Below are 20,059 nucleotides of genomic sequence, written 5' to 3' on the forward strand. Positions count from 1 at the left end.
GCCAAGGGAAAGAAAGGGTTATATTGCTTCTAGATTACCTAACAGAACTTGAAAACTAGCTTGAGTCATCCTAAAAATATATATTAATTAAAAATTTAACACAAATATTAAGATTTTTGAAACTTTTAGTCCTAGGAAATAATAAAAAAATAGAATACTATTACCAAATCAGATCGATCCAAAGATAATGCCTAATATATATAACTTCTATACAACGATTGATCCAAAGAGGTATGTTCATCTGCGACTCCCCAAGCTAACGCATGCAACCTTCTGTGTCCTTTAGTTAGCTTAATTTTTGCAGGTTCCTTTCCTGGTGCATCGCAAACAGCATCAGCACAAAAATTCAGCACAAGTGTTGGTAAGCTGCCCTCGTTGTTGTTACTTGAGCTAATAGAACACTTGACAACACTGGCCCCAGTCCCACCACCACCATCCAGATGATTATGCACAGGTGCAGTACGCGGGTGTAGTACGGAACGGGCTAGAGATGGGTATGGTGTGGCGTTTTCGAGCCTGTTTATGTAGTACCCTCATTAACTGTCATTACACAATTTCCATACAAAAAAAATGTGTGTGTGTTGAGCACAAGCCTCTCCAGCCCTGCGGCACGTCCAAGGGGCTCCACAAAAGTTCTCTCTTCTCGGGCTACTGCTACCTCAGCCCCCATTGGCATGTGTGTTTGTCTGTGTGTGTGTGCTTCCGAGTCTCTGTTTGTCTTTAGAAAAAAAGAAAATAACTTTTTAAATTGTGTTAAATATTCCATTAAACAGAAAGCTTTTTGTATGCAGTTGCAAACAAGTGTTTGTTGTAAGAACAACAGAAACTGTCAGTTGTGGCACCGATGGTATGGTATATAGATGCGCGTGCCGCAGATAAGTTGCCACATTGAAAGGCAGCCGCGTGTGGGAGAAGCATCAGAAGGTGGACCCTCCGATCGGCCTCCCCCATACACACACACACACAACCACACACAACCACACACCCACACAGACGCACTCAATAAGCCTGGACTTTTTATTATAATTTTATGCTCAAATGCATACCACTTTATTGTTCTGGTAAACTTTTGCTAACCGAACCAAACCGAACCCAACCCCAACCCCAACGTCAGCCCCAGCCCCAGCCGACCCCTTCCGGCCGCTCGGTTCCCATCAAGTTTATTGCGGGGCTTAGCAACTTCCATGACAGAGCATTAATTGAGTCGGCAAGCTTTTAAAATAATTGCCAACATGCAAGTACACTTTTTATGCGAGAATGCCACTTTTTACTTTTATTCAAAATCTGATACGCTGCAATTTATTGGTCAACTAATGAGGAGGGAAAAACACAGTCTATCAATGATATACGAGTATCATTTGACAGAGATACACGAGTGTGTTCATTTTGTATACATGTCTAGATACATAAATATATATGTATGCACACACCCTGGTGTTTAGGGTGTTTATACATATTGAACTTATACTACATAAATAGGTAGCTTTAATATACACCTAACTATACTAATTAGTTTCAGTTGTTACTTCTGCAATGATCCAAACATGAATATTGAACACATATGTTATGAAACATATTGAAATCTCTCTCCCAACCCAGGTCATTTACATTCCAAAATTCAAATTAATCTGGGTCCTGAAACTGAGGCTATGAGACTGACATCGGATTAAGTTTATCGACGCATATCATTCCTCCCTACCTAATGCACTTCAGGTATCACAACTTATAAAAAAAATATATAAACGTGCATATAAGTACAAATTATAAACGCTGTTTATAACTATCGTGCTTTATCGTTCTTATCGTTGGTCTACCCCAAAAGTCGTGTGCTCGCGCTGATGCAGTCTCCAAGTCTTATTTGTTAATAGTCCTTATCGTTTATTTTCATGATTACCGTTTGTCTGCCCCAAAATGTGGCTGCTCCTAGAAAAAGGAGCCAGCAAGCAACGAATCACCAACAGTTAATGAAACTTACAGCAAATGTTAGATTGCAGAATGCCTTACATGCCGAAAATCACCTACGATGAAAATCTCAAGGTCTGGAGTGGACCCGAAAGATCGAACTACTTCCCATGGGATGCGGTCAATGGTGATGAGGCCGATGCCTCTGTGGTGAAGAAGCACGGCACCATACTGTGTTCCCACGACGTGTTGGACTTTGTAAATTAACATATTAAGGCCAAGTATAAGCAGTTGAACGCTGGAGTCATCATTGTAGATGATCTGAAGCGATGTGGTAATGGCAAAACGAATCGACGCGCCAACAAGGACCACTTTCTAAAGCTTAAGAATCTCAAAGAACATAAATGATTGCGATTTCATGGAATGCCTTCATTAAACAAGTTTTTTAAATAATTACATAAGAAATATAATGGAAATTGTAAAAGAAAGCGATTTAATATAAATTTTGAAATAAAATATGACTATTTTTTATTTTTGCAGATATACATTTGAGTGTTTGAAAATGTCATAAGTATATAAGTGTTTATAACTAAACACTTTTCGAACCAAAGTTCCGTATGAATTTTAGATCATATTATTTAAAGGCTGTTCGGAAAAATTCGTAGAAAACATACATAAATGTAAATTTTATCAGCGCGCGCGGATTCGCATTTCGAACAGATCAATTGTGTAAAATAGTGTAAAGTATATCAAAGGCAGCCAATTCCTTCAATCGACATTATTGGAAATTGGGCAAACAGTGGAATTGCGCTCTCCTTTTCTTTCTCGCCGCTGCTCTCTCGTTGTGTAAGTGTATCATAATAATAGTAAAATAAAAAATAAATCAATCGTACAATTCGGCAACATTTGCCTTATTTTCTGATACCTTGACTTACAAATTCAACCCAAGTACTTTTCTGTATATTTTATCGTCGAAATTATGTTATAGTCATCATTTCATCAATCTATTAAATTTAATTTTTGTAGCTATATAAGGTTTTCGGTCTTGCATCATTAATTCCACTGCATTTCATTCATATCCTTGTCACTCATTCCCTTTCAAACAATTCAACTTTGGCGCGCAACTCTAGCGATTAACCAATCGACTGGGTCCAAATGTGCAGTAGCCGTATCGTTTATGTTCATACCTTATTCTTTAATCAATCCTCTTAAAAAGAGTCCTTAAAATTAGCCAATATTGTAGGAAATTGATTCATTAATCTGATTAAATTAAGTGTTCAGTGCTGAAGGTCTCAGCTAGCTGGTAATATTCAACCGAATATCAAAATCGAGGAATATGATATTCGATCGGACCAGATCAGACAGGCCAGACCCCATGGTCGAACAGTAAATACACACACGAATATTCTGACACTTGAAGAGTTATAGAATAGAATAAGAATATGTTGTTGAGGCGAAAGATATCGTGGTTTTTGCTGCAAGTAGAGAGGAAGGATAGGACGCATCCACAAGAAGAATTTACAAACACATTTAGCTCCAGTTGTTGACCTGTTAAAAAAGAGGGTGGTTAAGTGGGTTAAGTTCGTTTTTTTATCGGTATATTTTAAAAATGTATATTTCGGTATATTTCAGAGAGTCAAACGGTATATTTTATTGTCAAGTAAGAGAAGGGGTATGGACAGCAGGCAAAAACAGACAAGTCAAATTGCAAAGTTCGTACGAACCTCACTTCGCGTGTGCGGCCAATATACCTTGAACACAAAATCAGCTTCTTGTCTCCAAGGCAAAAGGGGTGGACTTTCTCAAGTAGCTAGTAATATTCAAAAACGAGGAATATGTATAATAGAACTAGAATCGTCAGTATATTTACGGTATATTTTTAGAATGAGACGGTATATTACTTGGGGTCGGACGGTATATTTAATCGAAAATGAAATGTAGCAAATGTGTAGTTACCGTGTAGCAAATAAACAAATTTTTTGTCAGGCAGAAGAAGAAAAGTATAATTTAATTTAGCTGAATTTCAATTAGTCGTCGTGCTAGATTTCGATTCTCGTTTTTTCGCAGCGCCCGCAGTTCGAGGAAATTGGTGAAAAGCAACGCAAGCAGCGACAGAAGACCACAGAAAGCAGCAGATAATTGTGTTTCCATTTCTACAAACACGAGAGCCGTGCCGGGGAGGTGGTTGAAACAGCAAAACCAGCAGCAGCAGCAGCCGCTAATCGGGAAGAAAATGCAGTGGAAGTTCGGGGGGAGCAGCGCAGCGCTGGCGTTGCTGCTGGCCTGCAGCTTACTGCTGTCCGTGACAGCCGATGCGGAGTTCGGTGTCGATGCCGACGACTTTGAGGATGGCCAAGTCGAAGATGTTCAGGTGAGAGCGCAAATATCGCACAAATGTGTAGACCGGCGGGGGTAGCCGGTGAGAAAAGTACACGTCAGTGGAAGAAGCGTCTAGAATATTTGGTGAGGGGTGGGCCGGGCCGGTCACCCGTTGTTTATAGCCCCCAATTAACATTTATCTGTCATTTTCCTAAAGTGCCAGAGGAAAACCTCACGCACAACTTATGCAAACCCACCCACCCCCACTCCTCCTCCTCCTCCCATTATCTGCCTCTCGCTGGGAAGTGTGTCAATATTTAAGCGACCGCGTGGTCGTCTCTTTTTTTATCGCAACTTCACTTATCTAACACCAAACGTGTCTTTTCATTCAGGAGGAGACGGTCGGCGCTGATGAGGAGCTGGTCTACGAGAGCCCTGTGATCGAGCCCAAGAAGTTCCACTTTGCCGACCATTTCGATGATGTTGAGGAGTCGCGCAAGCTGTGGGTCAACTCGCAGGCCAAGAAGGACGACATTGCCGAAGAGATCTCCAAGTACGATGGCATCTGGAGCTGGGAGTCACCGCAGCGGATCGTCTGGGCGAAAGATAAGGGACTGGTACTCAAATCGAAGGCAAAGCATGCTGCCATCTCGGCACGCCTCCGCAAGCAGTTCGATTTCAAGGCAGAAAAACCACTGGTGGTGCAATATGAGGTCACACTGCAGGTGCGTCTATCTAGACTCTGGAGATATGCTAATTCTGTGTGTGGATTGCATCAGCCCAGCCTAAGCCTAAGGCTGGACAAATCCAATTAATACTTGTTACTACTGTTCCACCCCCAAATGCCACTCTTTGACCCAATTTCTACGTTTTGCTTTGCAGGAGGGTCAAGATTGCGGCGGCTCGTACATCAAGCTGCTGTCCGCTGGCAAGGAAACCGACAATCTTAAGTCGGTAAGTTGCCGACCCCACCCACCTCCGTATGCGAGTAGCCCCCGAAAATGTTTCATATTTTCTGTTTTGCTCTGTAGTTCAATGACAAGACACCCTACACCATCATGTTCGGGCCGGACAAGTGCGGGAACGATGTGAAATTGCATTTCATATTCCGTCACGTTAATCCAATTAACGGCACCATCACCGAGAAGCATTGCAACAAACCAAAGTAAGTCGAAGTGCCATGTGTCTGTGTGTGTTTTCTGGGGGTTCATTTGCTGCTGCTGCTGCTGCTTCTGTTTGCCGATAAGCTGGGGCGGCTGTCGGGGGTCTGTCTATTTATTTTTACCCTCGCGGCATGCGGAACAGCTGCCGGCATCATTCGGTCAATCGGTCATTCACTTTCGCTTTCTCTCTCTCCGCTTGCAGGAACCGGCTGGACGATCTCTTTAAGGATAAGCTCCCACATTTGTATCAGCTTGTAGTCCATCCCGACAACAGCTTCGAGATTCGAGTGGATCACAAAATCGTCAATGAGGGCTCCCTACTGACAGACTTTAAGCCGCCCGTAAATCCGCCAGCACAGATCGATGACCCGAATGACCACAAGCCAGAGTCGTGGGATGAGCGCGAGAAGATACCAGATCCCACAGCATCGAAGCCCAGTGATTGGGATGAGGATGCACCGCCCCAGCTGCCCGATCCGGATGCTGTTATGCCCGAGGGCTGGCTGGAGGATGAGCCCGACATGATATTCGATCCCACGGCCAGCAAGCCCGAGGATTGGGATGCCGAAATCGATGGCGAATGGGAGGCACCGCTGGTGGATAACCCCGTCTGTGAGAAAACCGTTGGCTGTGGCAAGTGGAAGGCTCCGCTGATCCCCAATCCCAACTACAAGGGCAAGTGGCGTGCACCGAGCATTGACAATCCCAACTATCAGGGCAAGTGGTCTCCTCGCAAGATTGCCAATCCCGATTTCTTTGAAGATCTAAAGCCGTTCCGCATGACACCGATTGTAAGTGTCTCTTTTTCTCTTTTTTTTATCCTATGGAAACACACGCTTATTCCGTTCCGTCTTAGAGTGCTGTGGGTCTGGAGCTCTGGTCCATGTCTAGCGACATTCTCTTCGACAATCTTATCGTCACCGATGATGTGGCGGTGGCCCGTGATTTTGCTGCCAATAGTTTTGATGTCAAGCGTCGCTATATTGATCGTGAATCGGTAAGTTAACTGCCACGCCTCCTCCACCCATAAACAAGCACACACAACAAACACACGCACAGAGAGAAATCGAATGATTTTGCTAATCGAATGCATCTATCCGCAACGGAAGAAAACCCTGTGGCATCGCCTGATGCGCCGCATGAACTACAAGCCTGGATGGTGGGCCCTGTACTTCCTGTACCTTCTCATTCCGGCCAGTTGTTATATCTTCTATTTGTACCGTCGCGCCAAAGAGGTTGGACGCCTTTGGCGTCGTTTTCTCACTTTTAATCAGAACACACGCTACACGCTTCAACACATTCATTGCCTATGCACATTTGCACAATTATTGCTATTTGCCGTTTCCATTTTGTAGGACTCATTCGTGAATAAGGTAGTCGAGCTAGCCAAGGCCAATCCCGTGGTCGCGGGCATTGCCCTGGTGGTCTTTGTCGTGCTATTCGTTTTCCTTACCATTTGGTGTAGATTTGGTGCCGCTAAGAAAGAGGTAAAGTTGCTTACTTTGTTGAGTAAAGATTGGAGGTGTTTCTATGCATTTCTAATATTAATTTTTGGGTTTGAAGGACGCTGCCAAACGCGCTGCCGCTCAGGCAAAGAAAACCGATGAACCACAACCCGATGAGGCACCCGAAGAGGAGGAGGAAAGCGATCCATCGTCTGAGAGAGCTGCTGGCGATTCCAGTAAGGAAAGCACGCCGCTGTCCGCTAGTCCCAAGAAGAATACAAAGTCTGATTTAGAAGATAATGTTGAGACCAAGCCGGAGGAGCCGGAGGGTTCTGATGAGCCCGCACAGACTGAGGTGGGTCTTTGGCCTTGATGCTTTAAAATACATAAAATTGGAAATTAATTGTACTTTTTATCTTTCGATAGCAACCTACCACAAAAACTACACGTAAGCGCGCAGTGCGCAAGGAGTAAAGCGGATCAACAGAAAAAAAGAACGTTTTGAACAGAACCTAACCCATTTCCATAGAGCAAACGGCAACTAAAACTTCAACAACAGCCAATATTTATTTCAAACATGATTCGAGGTTCAACACATCCCACACTCCAAAAATACACACAACCGTACATATAATCGTTTTTGTTGGTTGGCCCTGCAATCTGCCAGTTTCAAGGGCAGTCCCCAAATTTAGTACTTTAATTTATGTGTGGTAGTGTAGTGAAACTTTATACATACGTACTTGCTGCATTATCGTTGCATTTCCATGGTGTGTTCTCTTTCCCTTCCGCATCGTGAACACTCGCTAATTTCATGTTTGTTTCAAAACACTGCATCCCATGTACACGCTTTTATTCACGTTTTGAGCGCATAAACCACACAACTAGACAATTGAGGGGAAACAAACAGGATAGGCAAAGGCAGTCCAGCAGACAAAGAATGAACTAAATGAGGGCAAAGGAAAAGAGGAACATCTATTGCAAACATCTAGTTTAATATTATGTAATTTAAAAACAGACAAAATTTAATAGTATGATAGTTATACTCAAGTTTCCATTTTCATTTGTATCGGATGAAAGTCTGCAGCGAAAAGAATAAATAAAATAAAACTAAATGTCAAATAACCAGCAACGAATGTTTCCACAACCAATGCACAGCAGCTGCGCCACAGGACTAAAGGCAACAGGAGTATTGTCGGACTTCATTCAACCACCAAATGCCACCGGTTTAGCATTCCTACGCCCCACCATGGATGCCCCTGGGTGTTCATTTAAATATATCAACCCCTTGTACATTCGCTTGGGGATCTAGATCAGATACGAATTGGATTTATGCTTCATGGTGCGTGCGGCGTCAACTAGACCAGACCAAACCAAACCAGACAGACGCACCACAGCCGCTACATTTGTGTGGTTTTTACACATTTTACAAAATGTTTTCCATTATTCAGTTGATTGGTTTAGTGGACCTCTCCAGCCGCCCAAAATAATCAAATAAAATCCGTTTAACTTCAATTTGCGCAAACAAGATGGAGGAGGCACGAGCATCTGTTCGCCGGCATTTTAAATGGAAATGGAAGGAAACTCTCTTGCCAATCCATTTCACTGATGCTCCTGTGATGACTCTGATAAAATCGCCATGTGCATTTGGGTCTCGTCTCCTTTTTTTGTCGCTCTCTGGATGATTCAATTCAATTTCCTAAGCTCATAAATAACCATACTAGGCTGTCCTTTGTAATGGAATTGTTATGACAGGCCCAAAGTCAATTTCAATTTGCATACACGCAGACACAGGACATTGAAAATTAGATTTACAGTATGTCCGTCCGCCAATCTGATGCAAGTACGTCTCCAGAAATCTCTTCGATTGCCATAAACTGGGAAGCAATTCAATAAAAAGATTAAATGATTCGCCACCACGATGATGCCCATCGCTGGTCGCACTTAAAAGGATTAACATTTTGTGACCTCACTGCAATGATATAAGGGTAAGTTCTGGGTTGGGGTTGTTCCCATAATTCATGCATGGATAAGGGCTACAGCTAAGTACTCCCCTTTGCTCTCCACACACACATGCATCTGCACCGGCTGTTACAGGAACCCCAAAAAGGAAAAAATACAATTTAACTGCGTAAGCATTTCGCTATGTAGATAAATATACACTTTAAATGCAAACGGCGTCCATGGTTTTCAAAACCCTTTTCAAGTGCTATTCAAGCTAAAACTACACGAATCGTTATACGGTTATACTATTATTGTTTTCTTTTTTTTTCTAAATGGAATTGGTAATTCCAGAGATCTTAAAATAAAAATGTCAGTTGTACATTCAAAGAAGGTCTTCGAAGTAAAAACAGAAAAATTTTCTATAAAAAGTAATGATTTATTAAAGAAATAATAGTGATTATGATTCAATCTCCTCAAATTCAGAATGTGCTGACGATCGGACATATTGATATTTCGTCCAAAACTACATATGCAGAGATTTCTGTTTTTGTGCTCAGTTAAATAACAATTATATAACAATTATAAACAAGTTAAATGACTATGATGAAATACATTTTTCATATAAGACGTGTTGATCTATTTCGAATGCTAGTTTTCAATCGAGAGCGAGAACAATGCGGTCCGCACTGATGCTCTGTACTTTTGTCGGACTCTTTATAATATTGAACCTAATCGTCAACGTAAATATTTCAATTATTATTATCCATTGAAAATTAATGAGTCAAGTTCTCAGGATGCAGTCGTCTTTAAGTTCACAAACTTCATCTGTGAGAGCTACAACAAATCCTTTATAGTGTTCAACAACTGTCGCCTGAAGGCAATCAATCGAAATAAAGTTATTCTCAATATGAATGCGACTATACTGCACACGGCCAATACCATTACGATACATTGCAGGATTTTCAAAAAGGCAAACGGCTTTAAACCCTGGATAATTGACAGAAGAGTTGATGTCTGTCGGTTTATGCGAACCGGCACGACTCTTATTTGAAAATAGTCTTTAATCTATTTCATGATTTTTCCAACATGAATCATACATGTCCTTATGTGGTATGTTTCTAAAATTATCGCTTTCATTGGTATATATTTATTAACTTTATATTGTATAATTATTTCCAAGGGACATCAAATTTTAAAGGACTTTTATCTGAGACCAGAACGCTTAGGGGTTCTCCTGCCAACGGGCGATTACCTACTGTCCTTGCATTGGATCTTTGGCAAGAACACAGTGGATACAAATGTGAGTTTTTCTTTCGTAGAGGACCTCCTGAAGAGCAAATAAAACATATAGATATAGAGGTTTCCCTGGTTGTCAATCCTTTAAAATCGAACTTTTTTGTTTTATTATACGATATCGTACAAATTTAAACATTCATAAATCAAATTACACAGCGATTTACACATGTTTATGTACTGTGTTTCCGTGTATGTATGTACATACATTGTATCTACATATGTATATGCAATACAAGACAATTAACTGACTCATTCATGAGAAATTAGATTTGCTATAAAAGTGGTATCTTTCAAATGATCGGTCCAAACTGATGTTTTGCGAAGCTATTGGATTATATATAACGTAAATACATACATCCCAATTACATCAGCTGCGAATTAATAAACCAAGCTTTTAGGATGCAATCGTCGAACGTCCTCTGCTAAAGCTACATCAAAATCTGGGCACACTATTTCTCCACAATAACTCATTGAGTATCAAATTCTTATTCTGAATAGTTCCTCTTCAGAGATCTTAAATTGTAAATGATAGTTTTACATACGAAGAGGGTCTTCCGAATAACAAATAAAAAATTATCTTTCAAAGGTAATGATTTATTAAAGAAATAATAGTGATTATTATTCGATCTCCTTAAATTCAAAATGTGCTGACGATCGGACATATTGATATTTCGTGTAAAACTATATATGCAGTGATTTGTGTGTTTGTGCTCAGTTAAATAACAATTATATAACAATTAAAAACTAGTTAAATGACTATGCTGAAATACATTTTTCATATAACACATGTTGATCTATTTCGAATGTTAGTTTTCAATCGAGAGCGAGAACAATGCGGTCCGCACTGATGCTCGGTACTTTTGTCGGACTATTTATAATATTGAACCTAAGCGCCAACGTAAATATTTGAATTATTATTATCCACTGAAAATTAATGAGTCAAGTTCTCAGGATGCAGTCGTCTTTAAGTTCACGAACTTCGTCTGCGAGAGCTACAACAAATCCTTTATAGTGTTCAACAACTGTCGCCTGAAGGCAATCAATCGAAATAAAGTTATTCTCAATATGAATGCGACTATATTGCACACGGCCAATGCCGTAACGATGCATTGCAAGCTTTTCAAAAAGGCGAACGGCTTTAAACCCTGGATAATTGACAGAAGTGTTGACATCTGTCGGTATATGCGTACCGGTTACGACCCATATTTCAAAATAGTCTTTGGTCTCTTTCATGATTTTTCCAACATTAATCATACATGTCCTTATGTGGTATGTTTCTAAATCTATCGCTAACATTGGTATATATATATTCTTAGCTTTATATTTTATAATTATTTCCAAGGGACATCAAATTTTAAAGGACTTTTATCTGAGACCTGAACTTCTGGGGCTTCTCCTGCCAACGGGCGATTACCTTCTGGCTTTGAATTGGATCTTTGGAAAGAACACAGTGGATACAAATGTGAGCTTTTCTTTCGTAGAGGACCTCTTGAAGAGCAAATAAAACATATCTCTGGGAGTCCCTCGCTGTCAACCCTTTAATTGTTTTATTATACGATATCCCAAAAATTTAAAAATTCACAAATCATATTGCGCAAGGATTTATGTTTGTGTGTTGTGTTTCCATGTATGTACGAGTATGAACATAATTATCTATTAACTTACTTATTCGTGCACAAATAGATTTTTCACATTTTTAAGAAATCGTTAGTCACTTTCAAATGTTTTTTTTTTTCAATCAAGAACAGGAACCATGCTTATCCTCCAACTTTTAAATATTTATTTATTAATATACAAATAACATTGAGCTTAAAATACTAAATACAAATAATAAGTTACAAAACCAACCAATCCATAAGAACAATTATTACCGAACCTATGTATGTTTTAACATAGAGTGTCCTTCGAAATAACTGTAACCTCTAATTAAGCTATCTTCATAGCGACAAAGTTTTTACACCGTTGAACCCCTCAGATGACCAATTAATCTGCATACATACACACAGTACATTACTTAATAAAACAAATTAAATTCAAATTATTTACATTAATTTATGTTACTATTTTTCTTGAATTTTTAATAATAAATATTTAAATCCGGAAGTTTTTATGGAGCAGGACTGTTTTAAAACTATTCTTCCTATGGCAGCTATATTCCAGTCAGACCATCAAACCCTGGAGCATCACATCCTTTCACGAAAAAGGATAAGGCCCCGGCTTGGGCATTGTTGTAATGTGCCTTAAACATGGCGCCCAAAGAGCTATTTAGTTTCCATCACTAAAAACACCTCGATATTGCAGGATTTTAAACTTGACGTACCACCTCTTGTAGGTTATCTACGAAAAGTGACAATGATTCATGGGAGAAGACTATGTGTTAAAGTTCGATGAGCTGGCTTGCAATCTAAACAAAAGAGTTCCATAGGTGCAAACGGGCAGGCAGACAATGCTGTATCGGTTCGCCTATTCATGCTGAACAAAAATATATATACACTGTATGGGAGTGGTGATGCTTCAGTCTACGTTAGGCACTTTTCCCTCATTTGGTAATATTTATTATTACTAATACACGTCCTCTTGTTTTGATTCAAACCCCTACAAATATATCTAAGCTACTGGATTAAAAAATAAAAATAAACCAATCCAATAGTATTAAACTTCATATTAAGCATTCAAAAGGGAAAATGGCTACACATGTTATAGCATAAGCCCTAGCTATTTGACAGAATAATTGATTGCTTATGGTTTTTGCGAACCAGGTCTGACCCAGTTGTGAAAATAATCTATAGACTATTAAAAGACTTTCCCAATGCATATCCTTCGAGTCCGCATATGGTATGTTTCCAACATTGTCAACCGGCGATTACTTGCCGTTTCTGTGGAGGAGCTCTGGCATGAAAACCCCTAAGGGTATACAAATGTGAGTTTTTCATTCGTAGAAGACCTGCTTAAAGATCTTCTGAAATGCTAATAAGTTAGTTAGTGTGGAATGTTCGTGTTTTGATATTTTTTTTCGTAAAAACAATTATACTGATGTTTGTGGGCAGCTAAAATAATTAGGGTATTGTAAGAATATACATATGTATAAGAACACATCAATTTTATGACTCTGCCATGCGGAACTAATTTTCATATAAAAGATGAATTATTAACAATATTATTTTTCAATCTAGAGCAGGATGCGGTCCGCACTGATGCTCTGTGCTTTTGTCGGATTATTTATAGTACTGAACCTAGGCGTCAACGTAAATATTTCAATTATAATAGTTCATCGAAAATTAATAAGTCAAGTTTTCAGGATGCAGTCGTCTTCAAATTCACGAACTTCGTCTGCGAGAGCTACAACAAATCCTTTTTTGTGTTCAACACTTGCCGCCTGAAGGCAATCAATCGAAATAAAGTTGTTTTCAATATGAATGCGACTATACTGCACCCGGCCAATGCCATTACGATACATTACAGGATTTTCAAAAAGGCAAACGGCTTTAAGCCCTGGATAATTGACAGAACTATTGATATCTGTCGGTTTATGCGAACCGGCTACGACCCTTACTTCAAAATAGTCGCTGGTCTCTATCGTGAGTTTACGAATATGAATCATACATGTCCGTATGTGGTAAGTTTCTAAAACTGTCGCTTCCATTTTTGTATATATTAATTAACTTCATATTGTATAATTATTTCCAAGGGACATCAAATTATAAAGGGCTTTTATCTGAAACCTGAGCTCCTGCGTCTACCCTTTCCATCAGGCGATTATCTGCTGTCTTTGCGATGGATCTTTGGCAAGAACTCAATTGATACAAATGCGAGTTTTTCTTTCGTAGAGGACCTGCTGAAGAGCAAATAAAACATTCGATGCGCTCTGTTGTGATCATCTGTGCTTTCATCGAATTTTTTCTAATATTGAACCTATCGTAAACGTCATGCTTTTCAAGGGGAAATCAATGTGCGAAATTTTGATGGTGTTGTCATCTTCAGGTTAACGAAAGTCGTCTGCGAATCGATTTTTTTCTAATATTGAACCTATCGTAAACGTCATGCTTTTCAAGGGGAAATCAATGTGCGAAATTTTGAGGGTGTTGTCATCTTCAGGTTAACGAAAGTCGAAAGGTTAACGAAAGTGGTATGGCAGTCAAAATAAAGTTATACTCGTACTCTGTTTGAATGCGGCTATATTGCACGCATCCCGTAGTTTATGATTCATTGATTGGTATATTCATATTTTGATATTTGGTTCGGAAAACCATTACAATGTTGTCTGAGCACAGCTAAAATAATTAGCAAAAAACAAAGTAAAGAGTAATATCAATTTATTGACTCCGTCATGCGGAACTAATTTTCATATAAAAGATGAACTATTTCAAATATTATTATTCAATCGAGAGCAGGATGCGGTCCGAACAGATGCTCTGTGCCTTTATCGGATTATTTATAATATTGAACATTAACGTCAACGTAAATATTTCTATTATTATAGTACTACGAAAATTAATAAGTCAAGTTTTCAGGATGCAGTTGTCTTTAAGTTCACGAACTTCGTCTGTGAGAGCTACAACAAATCCTTTTTTGTGTTCAACACCTGTCGTCTAAAGGCAATCAATCGAAACAAAGTTATTCTCAATTTGAATGCTACTATATTGCACACGGTCAATATCTTTACGGTACGTTTCAAGCTCTTCAAAAAGGCAAACGGCTTTAAACCGTGGATGGTTGACAGAAGTATTGATGTCTGTCGGTTTATGCATACTAGCTACGACCCTTACTTCAAAATAATCTATGAACTCTATCGTGATTTCACCAACATGAATCATACATGTCCGTACGTGGTAGGTCTCTTAAACTATCGCTTACACTTGTATCTATTTATTAGTTTTATGTTGTATAAATATTTCTAAGGGACATCAAATTTTAAAAGGGTTTTATCTGAGACCTGAGCTTCTGCGTCTACCCTTTCCATCAGGCGATTATATGCTGTCCTTGCGGTGGATCTTTGGCAAAAGCGAGAGCCCCACAGGAGATACAAATGTGAGTTTTTCATTCGTAGAAGATCTCCGGAAGGAATGACAATTTTCTATGCAAGCGTTTGCCGATTATGCAAAACACATGATGTTAATAAAGCAACCAAATATAACTAAATAAATAATTATAAAATAATTATTGTATGTTCTTTCATGCGAAAACAGTCTTTTATATACAGTTAAGGTATCGGAAATTGAGCGGAAGCAATATGGTCCCACCTGACGACCTGTGCTTTAGTCCTAATTATTAAGGCAGCATCCGGAAGGAAGCGTTTCTGAACAATTAAAATATCTAATAAATTTCTAAGGAAAAGGATACGATAATTATTGAATAATTTGAATAGTTATTATAACCAGAAAACAAAAATAATTTCCCCTGCATAAGGTCCGCTTTATCACTTTTTTTCTCGTCCGTTGCGGGTAGAGAGATGTAGCGCACGGTGCGGTAAGGAAAAAGCTGGTCATTAGAAGAAAAGAGCATAGAACAAGTTACACAAATCATACATAATAATCACCTGTTGATGATGATCTACTTCGATCCGCACCTAAATTTTTTATACTTTGCAATTATACTTTGCAATATAAATGACTAAATACATATGTACAAATAATTTTTTAATTTCTGATCGATTTTCTCCAAAGCTCATTGGACCAGAAAGCCAATATTTTGGCATATGTAGATTAAAAAATTAAGTTATAGACTTGAAATTGAGTACAGTTGATTGAAATGCTATACACATATGTATATCAGCTGAGATAAATTTCAGACCAATACGAGAACGCCCGCCCCCACTGCCTATATGTATAACATGCAGCTTTTACTAATTGTTTTTGTAGATGCATTATTATTGACACATTTATTTAATGAGTATTTGGGTAGTATTTATATGTGTAGAGTATATGGGCAGTGTTCAATTTGCAATGTATCGATCATGTATCAAGGAGAACTCAGGAGAACGCTATACAAAAATGAACATTAATAGTCTATTAACCCCGCTTATCTATGAAAGTTCATGTTCAGCCTATGAGCCAGTGAAGCGATCGTTATTTGATACGAATGCGATTTTAAAATTAGACAAATTTTCTGAAATGCAAATTGCACAAAAAAGTCTATGTATTAGTCAGTGATTTGTTGACAGCAAAAGCAATTAAAGCTTTTTGCAATATGTACATAGCAATTTAATGAATCCTTCATGCGGAAAAATATTTGGCATAAAAGATCTCGTTTGTCTCATTCGAATGTGTTATTTTTCAACCAAGTGCTTGAACGATGCGCTCTCTACTGATCGTCTGTCCTTTAGTCGGATTATTTCTAATATTGAATCTAAAAATTAACGTTAGTATATCGATTAATCTAATCCAGTGCAAATGAACAAGCCAAGTTTTCAGGATGCAGTTGTCTTTAAGTTCACGAACTTCGTCTGTGAAAGCTACAACAAATCATTTTTTGTGTTCAACAACTGTCGCCTCAAGGCAATCAATCGAAATAAAGTTGTTTTCAATATGAATGCGACTATACTGCACCCGGCCAATGACATTACGATAAGATGCAGGCTTTTCAAAAAGGCAAACGGCTTTAAACCCTGGATAATTGACAGAAGTGTTGATGTCTGTCGGTATATGCGAACCGGCTACGACCCTTATCTGAAAATAGTCTTTGGACTCTTTCATGATTTTTCCAACATTAATCATACATGTCCTTTTGTGGTATGTTTCAAAAACTATCGCTTACATTGGTATATATATATTCTTAACTTTATATTTTATAATTATTTGCAAGGGACATCAAATTTTAAAGGACTTTTATCTGAGACCTGAACTTCTGGGGCTTCTCCTGCCAACGGGCGATTACCTTCTGGCTTTGCATTGGATCTTTGGAAAGAACACAGTGGATACAAATGCGAGTTTTTCCTTCGTAGAGGATCTTCTGAAAAGCAAATAAAGCCTTTCTCTGGGATGACCATATCAACATTGAAAAAAACGCGACTATCCTTATGTCCGATAAAGAAAATAAATCATTGTAATAATACAACGAAAAAGCCAAAATTATAGTAAGCGGAACGTGCTGGATCCGTGCAATCCCAGCAGAAAATTTTTGTTTTCATCGGTATATTCCCAAAATTCGACTTCAAGTGCAGAATTTTCAGTAGTACGTTGGGGGTTTTCTCACTTACTTCATGGATGGATAAAGACCTCAAGGGTTGACCAGCTAGCAACTGCACCGGCTGGTCCAGGGAACTCCACCCCCAAAATGGAAAACCGCAACCCAACCCGTTGCCTAGTGAGTAAGCATTATAATTTTAATACAATTTTTTTCGTTTTGTGAGCAGACAATGAATATGGGAGCAGGAGCAGACACAGGCGATGACGGCACAAGGGTCGTATCCGAGGCTGAATCAGTTTAAATTTGTTAGAGGGGATATATGGCTGGGACACTTCGGGGGGTTCCCCAATAGTATGGGGTAATGCCAATCGATGCGTAAGCTAAAATACTAAACCCTCATACGTAATTTTATTGCAGAAACAGACTCCAAGTCCTCGTAGAACCAGAGGCATCATCTCGAGGTTTCCCCAAGGGTTGAACGTTGGTTCATGGTGAAATTTCTGCGGCGAGCACCAGTTCTCCTCATTATCCATTATTTTGGGCAGTTCCATGAAATTAAGTCGGGCATTATCTGATCAAATGCTTGCTAATTTCACATTGGCATGATGACAGGATATTTCCCGTCCATCCAGTGCAAGAATTTATTGCAGAGCATTGCATATTCGATTTCATCTCAAAGATTACGTGCGGGAGATAAAAATGTATATTATTGGTTTTCGAATTTGTGCAGCGTCCTTAAGCTTCTGCCTCCTGACAGTTTTACTGGCTATTTGAGTTTTATTTGATGTCGATATTGCCTTTGTTGATTTCATGAAGCGATAATAGTCGTATGACCACACAACAATAACCATTTTCCACTTCAAGGCACTTCCCCAGTTCTGAATTCTATTTCCATTAACTTGAATAGAAGCAAATCTTTATGGAATTATTCCTAAGTTAAAGGAGAGGAATAAATGGCCAAGCAAACTGTTTCTGCGATTCTTTTGAAATATGTACTTATTTCGAGTATTAAACCAAATGACAAATTATTCCTAGTCGCTAGCACATTCCATACTCTCCGGCTGTAGGGAAATTTTCATTTGTTTTTGCTTAGCTTCTCTCTCCAACTGGAGATTTGCATTCTCTTATGCTCTCTAGCACTATGAAAATGTATCATTCAAATAAGATATTTTTCTATGAAATATTAGAATTTATGCCAAAATATCGGCTGTCTGGAATAGAACTAAAGCCAAAAGTACTCGAACCTATCCAAGTCGATTTTATTTAGAATCATTTTTAAAAGGCTATACAGAAATCAACATTAATAGCCTATCGACCCCCCCTCATCGATAAAAGTTTATGTTTAGCCTATGAGCCAGTGAAGCGATCATGTGGTACGAATGCGAGTTTGAAATTAGACAAATTTTCTGAAATGCAAATTACACAAAAAAGTCTATTAGTCAGTGATTGTTAACAGCAAAAGCACTTAATATGCAATATGTTTATAGCAATTTAATGAATCCTTCATGCGGAAAAATATTTGGCATAAAAGATCTCGTTTGTCTCATTCGAATGTGTTATTTTTCAACCCAGTGCTTGAACGATGCGCTCTCTACTGATCGTCTGTTTTTTAATCGGATTATTTCTAATATTGAATCTCGAAGTTAACGTTAGTATATCGAGTAATCTAATCTAATCAAGTGCAATCAACCATGTTTTCAGGATGCAGTTGTCTTTAAGTTCACGAACTTCGTCTGTGAGAGCTACAACAAATCCTTTGTAGTGTTCAACACTTGTCGCCTGAAGGCAATCAATCGAAATAAAGTTGTTTTCAATATGAATGCGACTATATTGCACCCGGCCAATGCAATTACGATACGTTGCAGGCTTTTCAAAAAGGCAAACGGCTTTAAACCGTGGATGGTTGACAGAAGTATTGATGTCTGTCGGTATATGCGTACCGGCTACGACCCTTATCTGAAAATAGTCTTTGGTCTCTTTCATGATTTTACCAACATGAATCACACATGTCCGTATGTGGTATGCACTTAAATCTATAGGTCATACAACTTCGTATTGAATTAATTCCATCCTAGGGACCTCAAATTTTAAATGGCTTTTATCTGAGACCTGAGATGCTGCGTCTACCTCTTCCAACGGGCGATTACCTGCTGGCTTTGCATTGGATCTTTGGAAAGAACATAGTGGATACAAATGCGAGTTTTTCGTTCGTGGAGGATCTTCTGAAGAGCAAATAAAGCCTTTATCTGGGATGACCATAACAACATTGAAGAGAACGCGACTATCTTTATGTCCGATACAAGCGATGAGCGAAGAAAGAAAATAAATCAATCTAATAATGGCATGGTGCTTTCCAACGAAAAAGCCAAAATTATAATAAGCGGAACGTGCTGGATCCGTGCAATCCCAGCCGAAAATTTTTGTTTTCATCGGTATATTCCTAAAATTCGACTTCAAGTGGAGAATGTTCAGTAGTACGTTGGGGGTTTTCTCACTTACTTCATGGATGGATAAAGACCGCAAGGGTTGACCAGCTTCATTCCATTACACACAACGGCTGGGCACTTTGAGGAGTTCCCCAATGGAGTGGGGTAGCCTTAAAGTGAGATGCCAATCGATGCGTAAGCTAAAATACTACGTCCTCAATCGCAATGTTATTGCAGAAACAGACCCCACATCCTCGTAGAACCAGAGGCAGCATGTCGGGGTTTGCCCAAGGGTTGAACTTTGGTTCATGGGGAAATTTCTGAGGCGAAGTCCCAGTCCCCCTCATTATCCGTTATTTTGGGCAGTTCCATGCTATTAAGTTGGACATTATCTGATCGAATCCTTGCCAATTTCAATTTCATGATGACAGGATTATAATTT

At 39.0% G+C, this 20,059-nt stretch overlaps 5 protein-coding genes across 7 annotated transcripts; all 5 read left to right on the forward strand.

The window, feature by feature from the left end:
• The first annotated feature begins 2,730 nt into the window (after positions 1-2,730).
• Cnx99A (Calnexin 99A) lies at positions 2,731-7,951 on the forward strand. Of its 3 annotated transcripts, none has more exons than XM_003736200.3 (10): positions 2,731-2,748; positions 3,970-4,273; positions 4,614-4,946; positions 5,104-5,175; positions 5,253-5,386; positions 5,587-6,175; positions 6,241-6,381; positions 6,740-6,871; positions 6,948-7,184; positions 7,256-7,951. In XM_003736200.3, exons 2-10 carry the CDS (start codon positions 4,136-4,138, stop codon positions 7,301-7,303), a joined length of 1,824 nt encoding a protein of 607 aa, XP_003736248.2. In that variant the 5' UTR covers positions 2,731-2,748; positions 3,970-4,135; the 3' UTR covers positions 7,304-7,951. The 3 variants fall into 3 exon arrangements, with proteins under 3 accessions (XP_003736248.2, XP_033238911.1, XP_033238905.1); XM_033383020.1 differs by lacking the exon at positions 2,731-2,748 and adding an exon at positions 3,887-3,902; XM_033383014.1 differs by lacking the exons at positions 2,731-2,748; positions 6,740-6,871 and adding an exon at positions 6,494-6,619 and having other exon boundaries at positions 7,256-7,941.
• Positions 7,952-13,169: 5,218 nt separating this feature from the next.
• Positions 13,170-14,063, forward strand: LOC117183385 (uncharacterized). Its single transcript, XM_033377136.1, has 2 exons — positions 13,170-13,682; positions 13,755-14,063. Exons 1-2 carry the CDS (start codon positions 13,170-13,172, stop codon positions 13,914-13,916), a joined length of 675 nt encoding a protein of 224 aa, XP_033233027.1. The 3' UTR covers positions 13,917-14,063.
• A 395-nt stretch (positions 14,064-14,458) lies between these two features.
• LOC117183386 (uncharacterized) lies at positions 14,459-15,186 on the forward strand. Its single transcript, XM_033377139.1, has 3 exons — positions 14,459-14,463; positions 14,547-14,895; positions 14,966-15,186. The coding sequence occupies exons 1-3, from the start codon at positions 14,459-14,461 to the stop codon at positions 15,131-15,133; spliced, it is 522 nt and encodes a 173-aa protein (XP_033233030.1). The 3' UTR covers positions 15,134-15,186.
• A 1,269-nt stretch (positions 15,187-16,455) lies between these two features.
• LOC13036336 (uncharacterized) lies at positions 16,456-17,492 on the forward strand. Its single transcript, XM_033377140.1, has 2 exons — positions 16,456-16,794; positions 17,418-17,492. Exons 1-2 carry the CDS (start codon positions 16,456-16,458, stop codon positions 17,490-17,492), a joined length of 414 nt encoding a protein of 137 aa, XP_033233031.1.
• Positions 17,493-18,773: 1,281 nt separating this feature from the next.
• On the forward strand, positions 18,774-19,441 carry LOC13036529 (uncharacterized). The gene is made up of 3 exons (XM_033377147.1): positions 18,774-18,791; positions 18,872-19,210; positions 19,267-19,441. Exons 1-3 carry the CDS (start codon positions 18,774-18,776, stop codon positions 19,426-19,428), a joined length of 519 nt encoding a protein of 172 aa, XP_033233038.1. The 3' UTR covers positions 19,429-19,441.
• Positions 19,442-20,059: the final 618 nt, after the last annotated feature.

Source organism: Drosophila pseudoobscura, chromosome 2, assembly GCF_009870125.1.
Source record: "Drosophila pseudoobscura strain MV-25-SWS-2005 chromosome 2, UCI_Dpse_MV25, whole genome shotgun sequence".
Lineage (NCBI taxonomy): Eukaryota > Metazoa > Arthropoda > Insecta > Diptera > Drosophilidae > Drosophila > Drosophila pseudoobscura.

Coding starts and splice junctions, on each gene's coding strand:
- LOC13036529 (XM_033377147.1), top strand. Junction 19,211..19,266: donor ATCACACATGTCCGTATGTG/GTATGCACTTAA, acceptor ATTCCATCCTAG/GGACCTCAAATTTTAAATGG.
- LOC117183386 (XM_033377139.1), top strand. Junction 14,896..14,965: donor ATCATACATGTCCGTACGTG/GTAGGTCTCTTA, acceptor AATATTTCTAAG/GGACATCAAATTTTAAAAGG.
- LOC117183385 (XM_033377136.1), top strand. CDS start 13,170: ATGACTCTGCCATGCGGAACTAATTTTCATATAAAAGATGAATTATTA. Junction 13,683..13,754: donor ATCATACATGTCCGTATGTG/GTAAGTTTCTAA, acceptor ATTATTTCCAAG/GGACATCAAATTATAAAGGG.
- Cnx99A (XM_003736200.3), top strand. CDS start 4,136: ATGCAGTGGAAGTTCGGGGGGAGCAGCGCAGCGCTGGCGTTGCTGCTG. Junction 6,382..6,739: donor GCTATATTGATCGTGAATCG/GTAAGTTAACTG, acceptor TCCATTTTGTAG/GACTCATTCGTGAATAAGGT. Junction 7,185..7,255: donor ATGAGCCCGCACAGACTGAG/GTGGGTCTTTGG, acceptor ATCTTTCGATAG/CAACCTACCACAAAAACTAC.
- LOC13036336 (XM_033377140.1), top strand. CDS start 16,456: ATGAACAAGCCAAGTTTTCAGGATGCAGTTGTCTTTAAGTTCACGAAC. Junction 16,795..17,417: donor ATCATACATGTCCTTTTGTG/GTATGTTTCAAA, acceptor TTTTGTGAGCAG/ACAATGAATATGGGAGCAGG.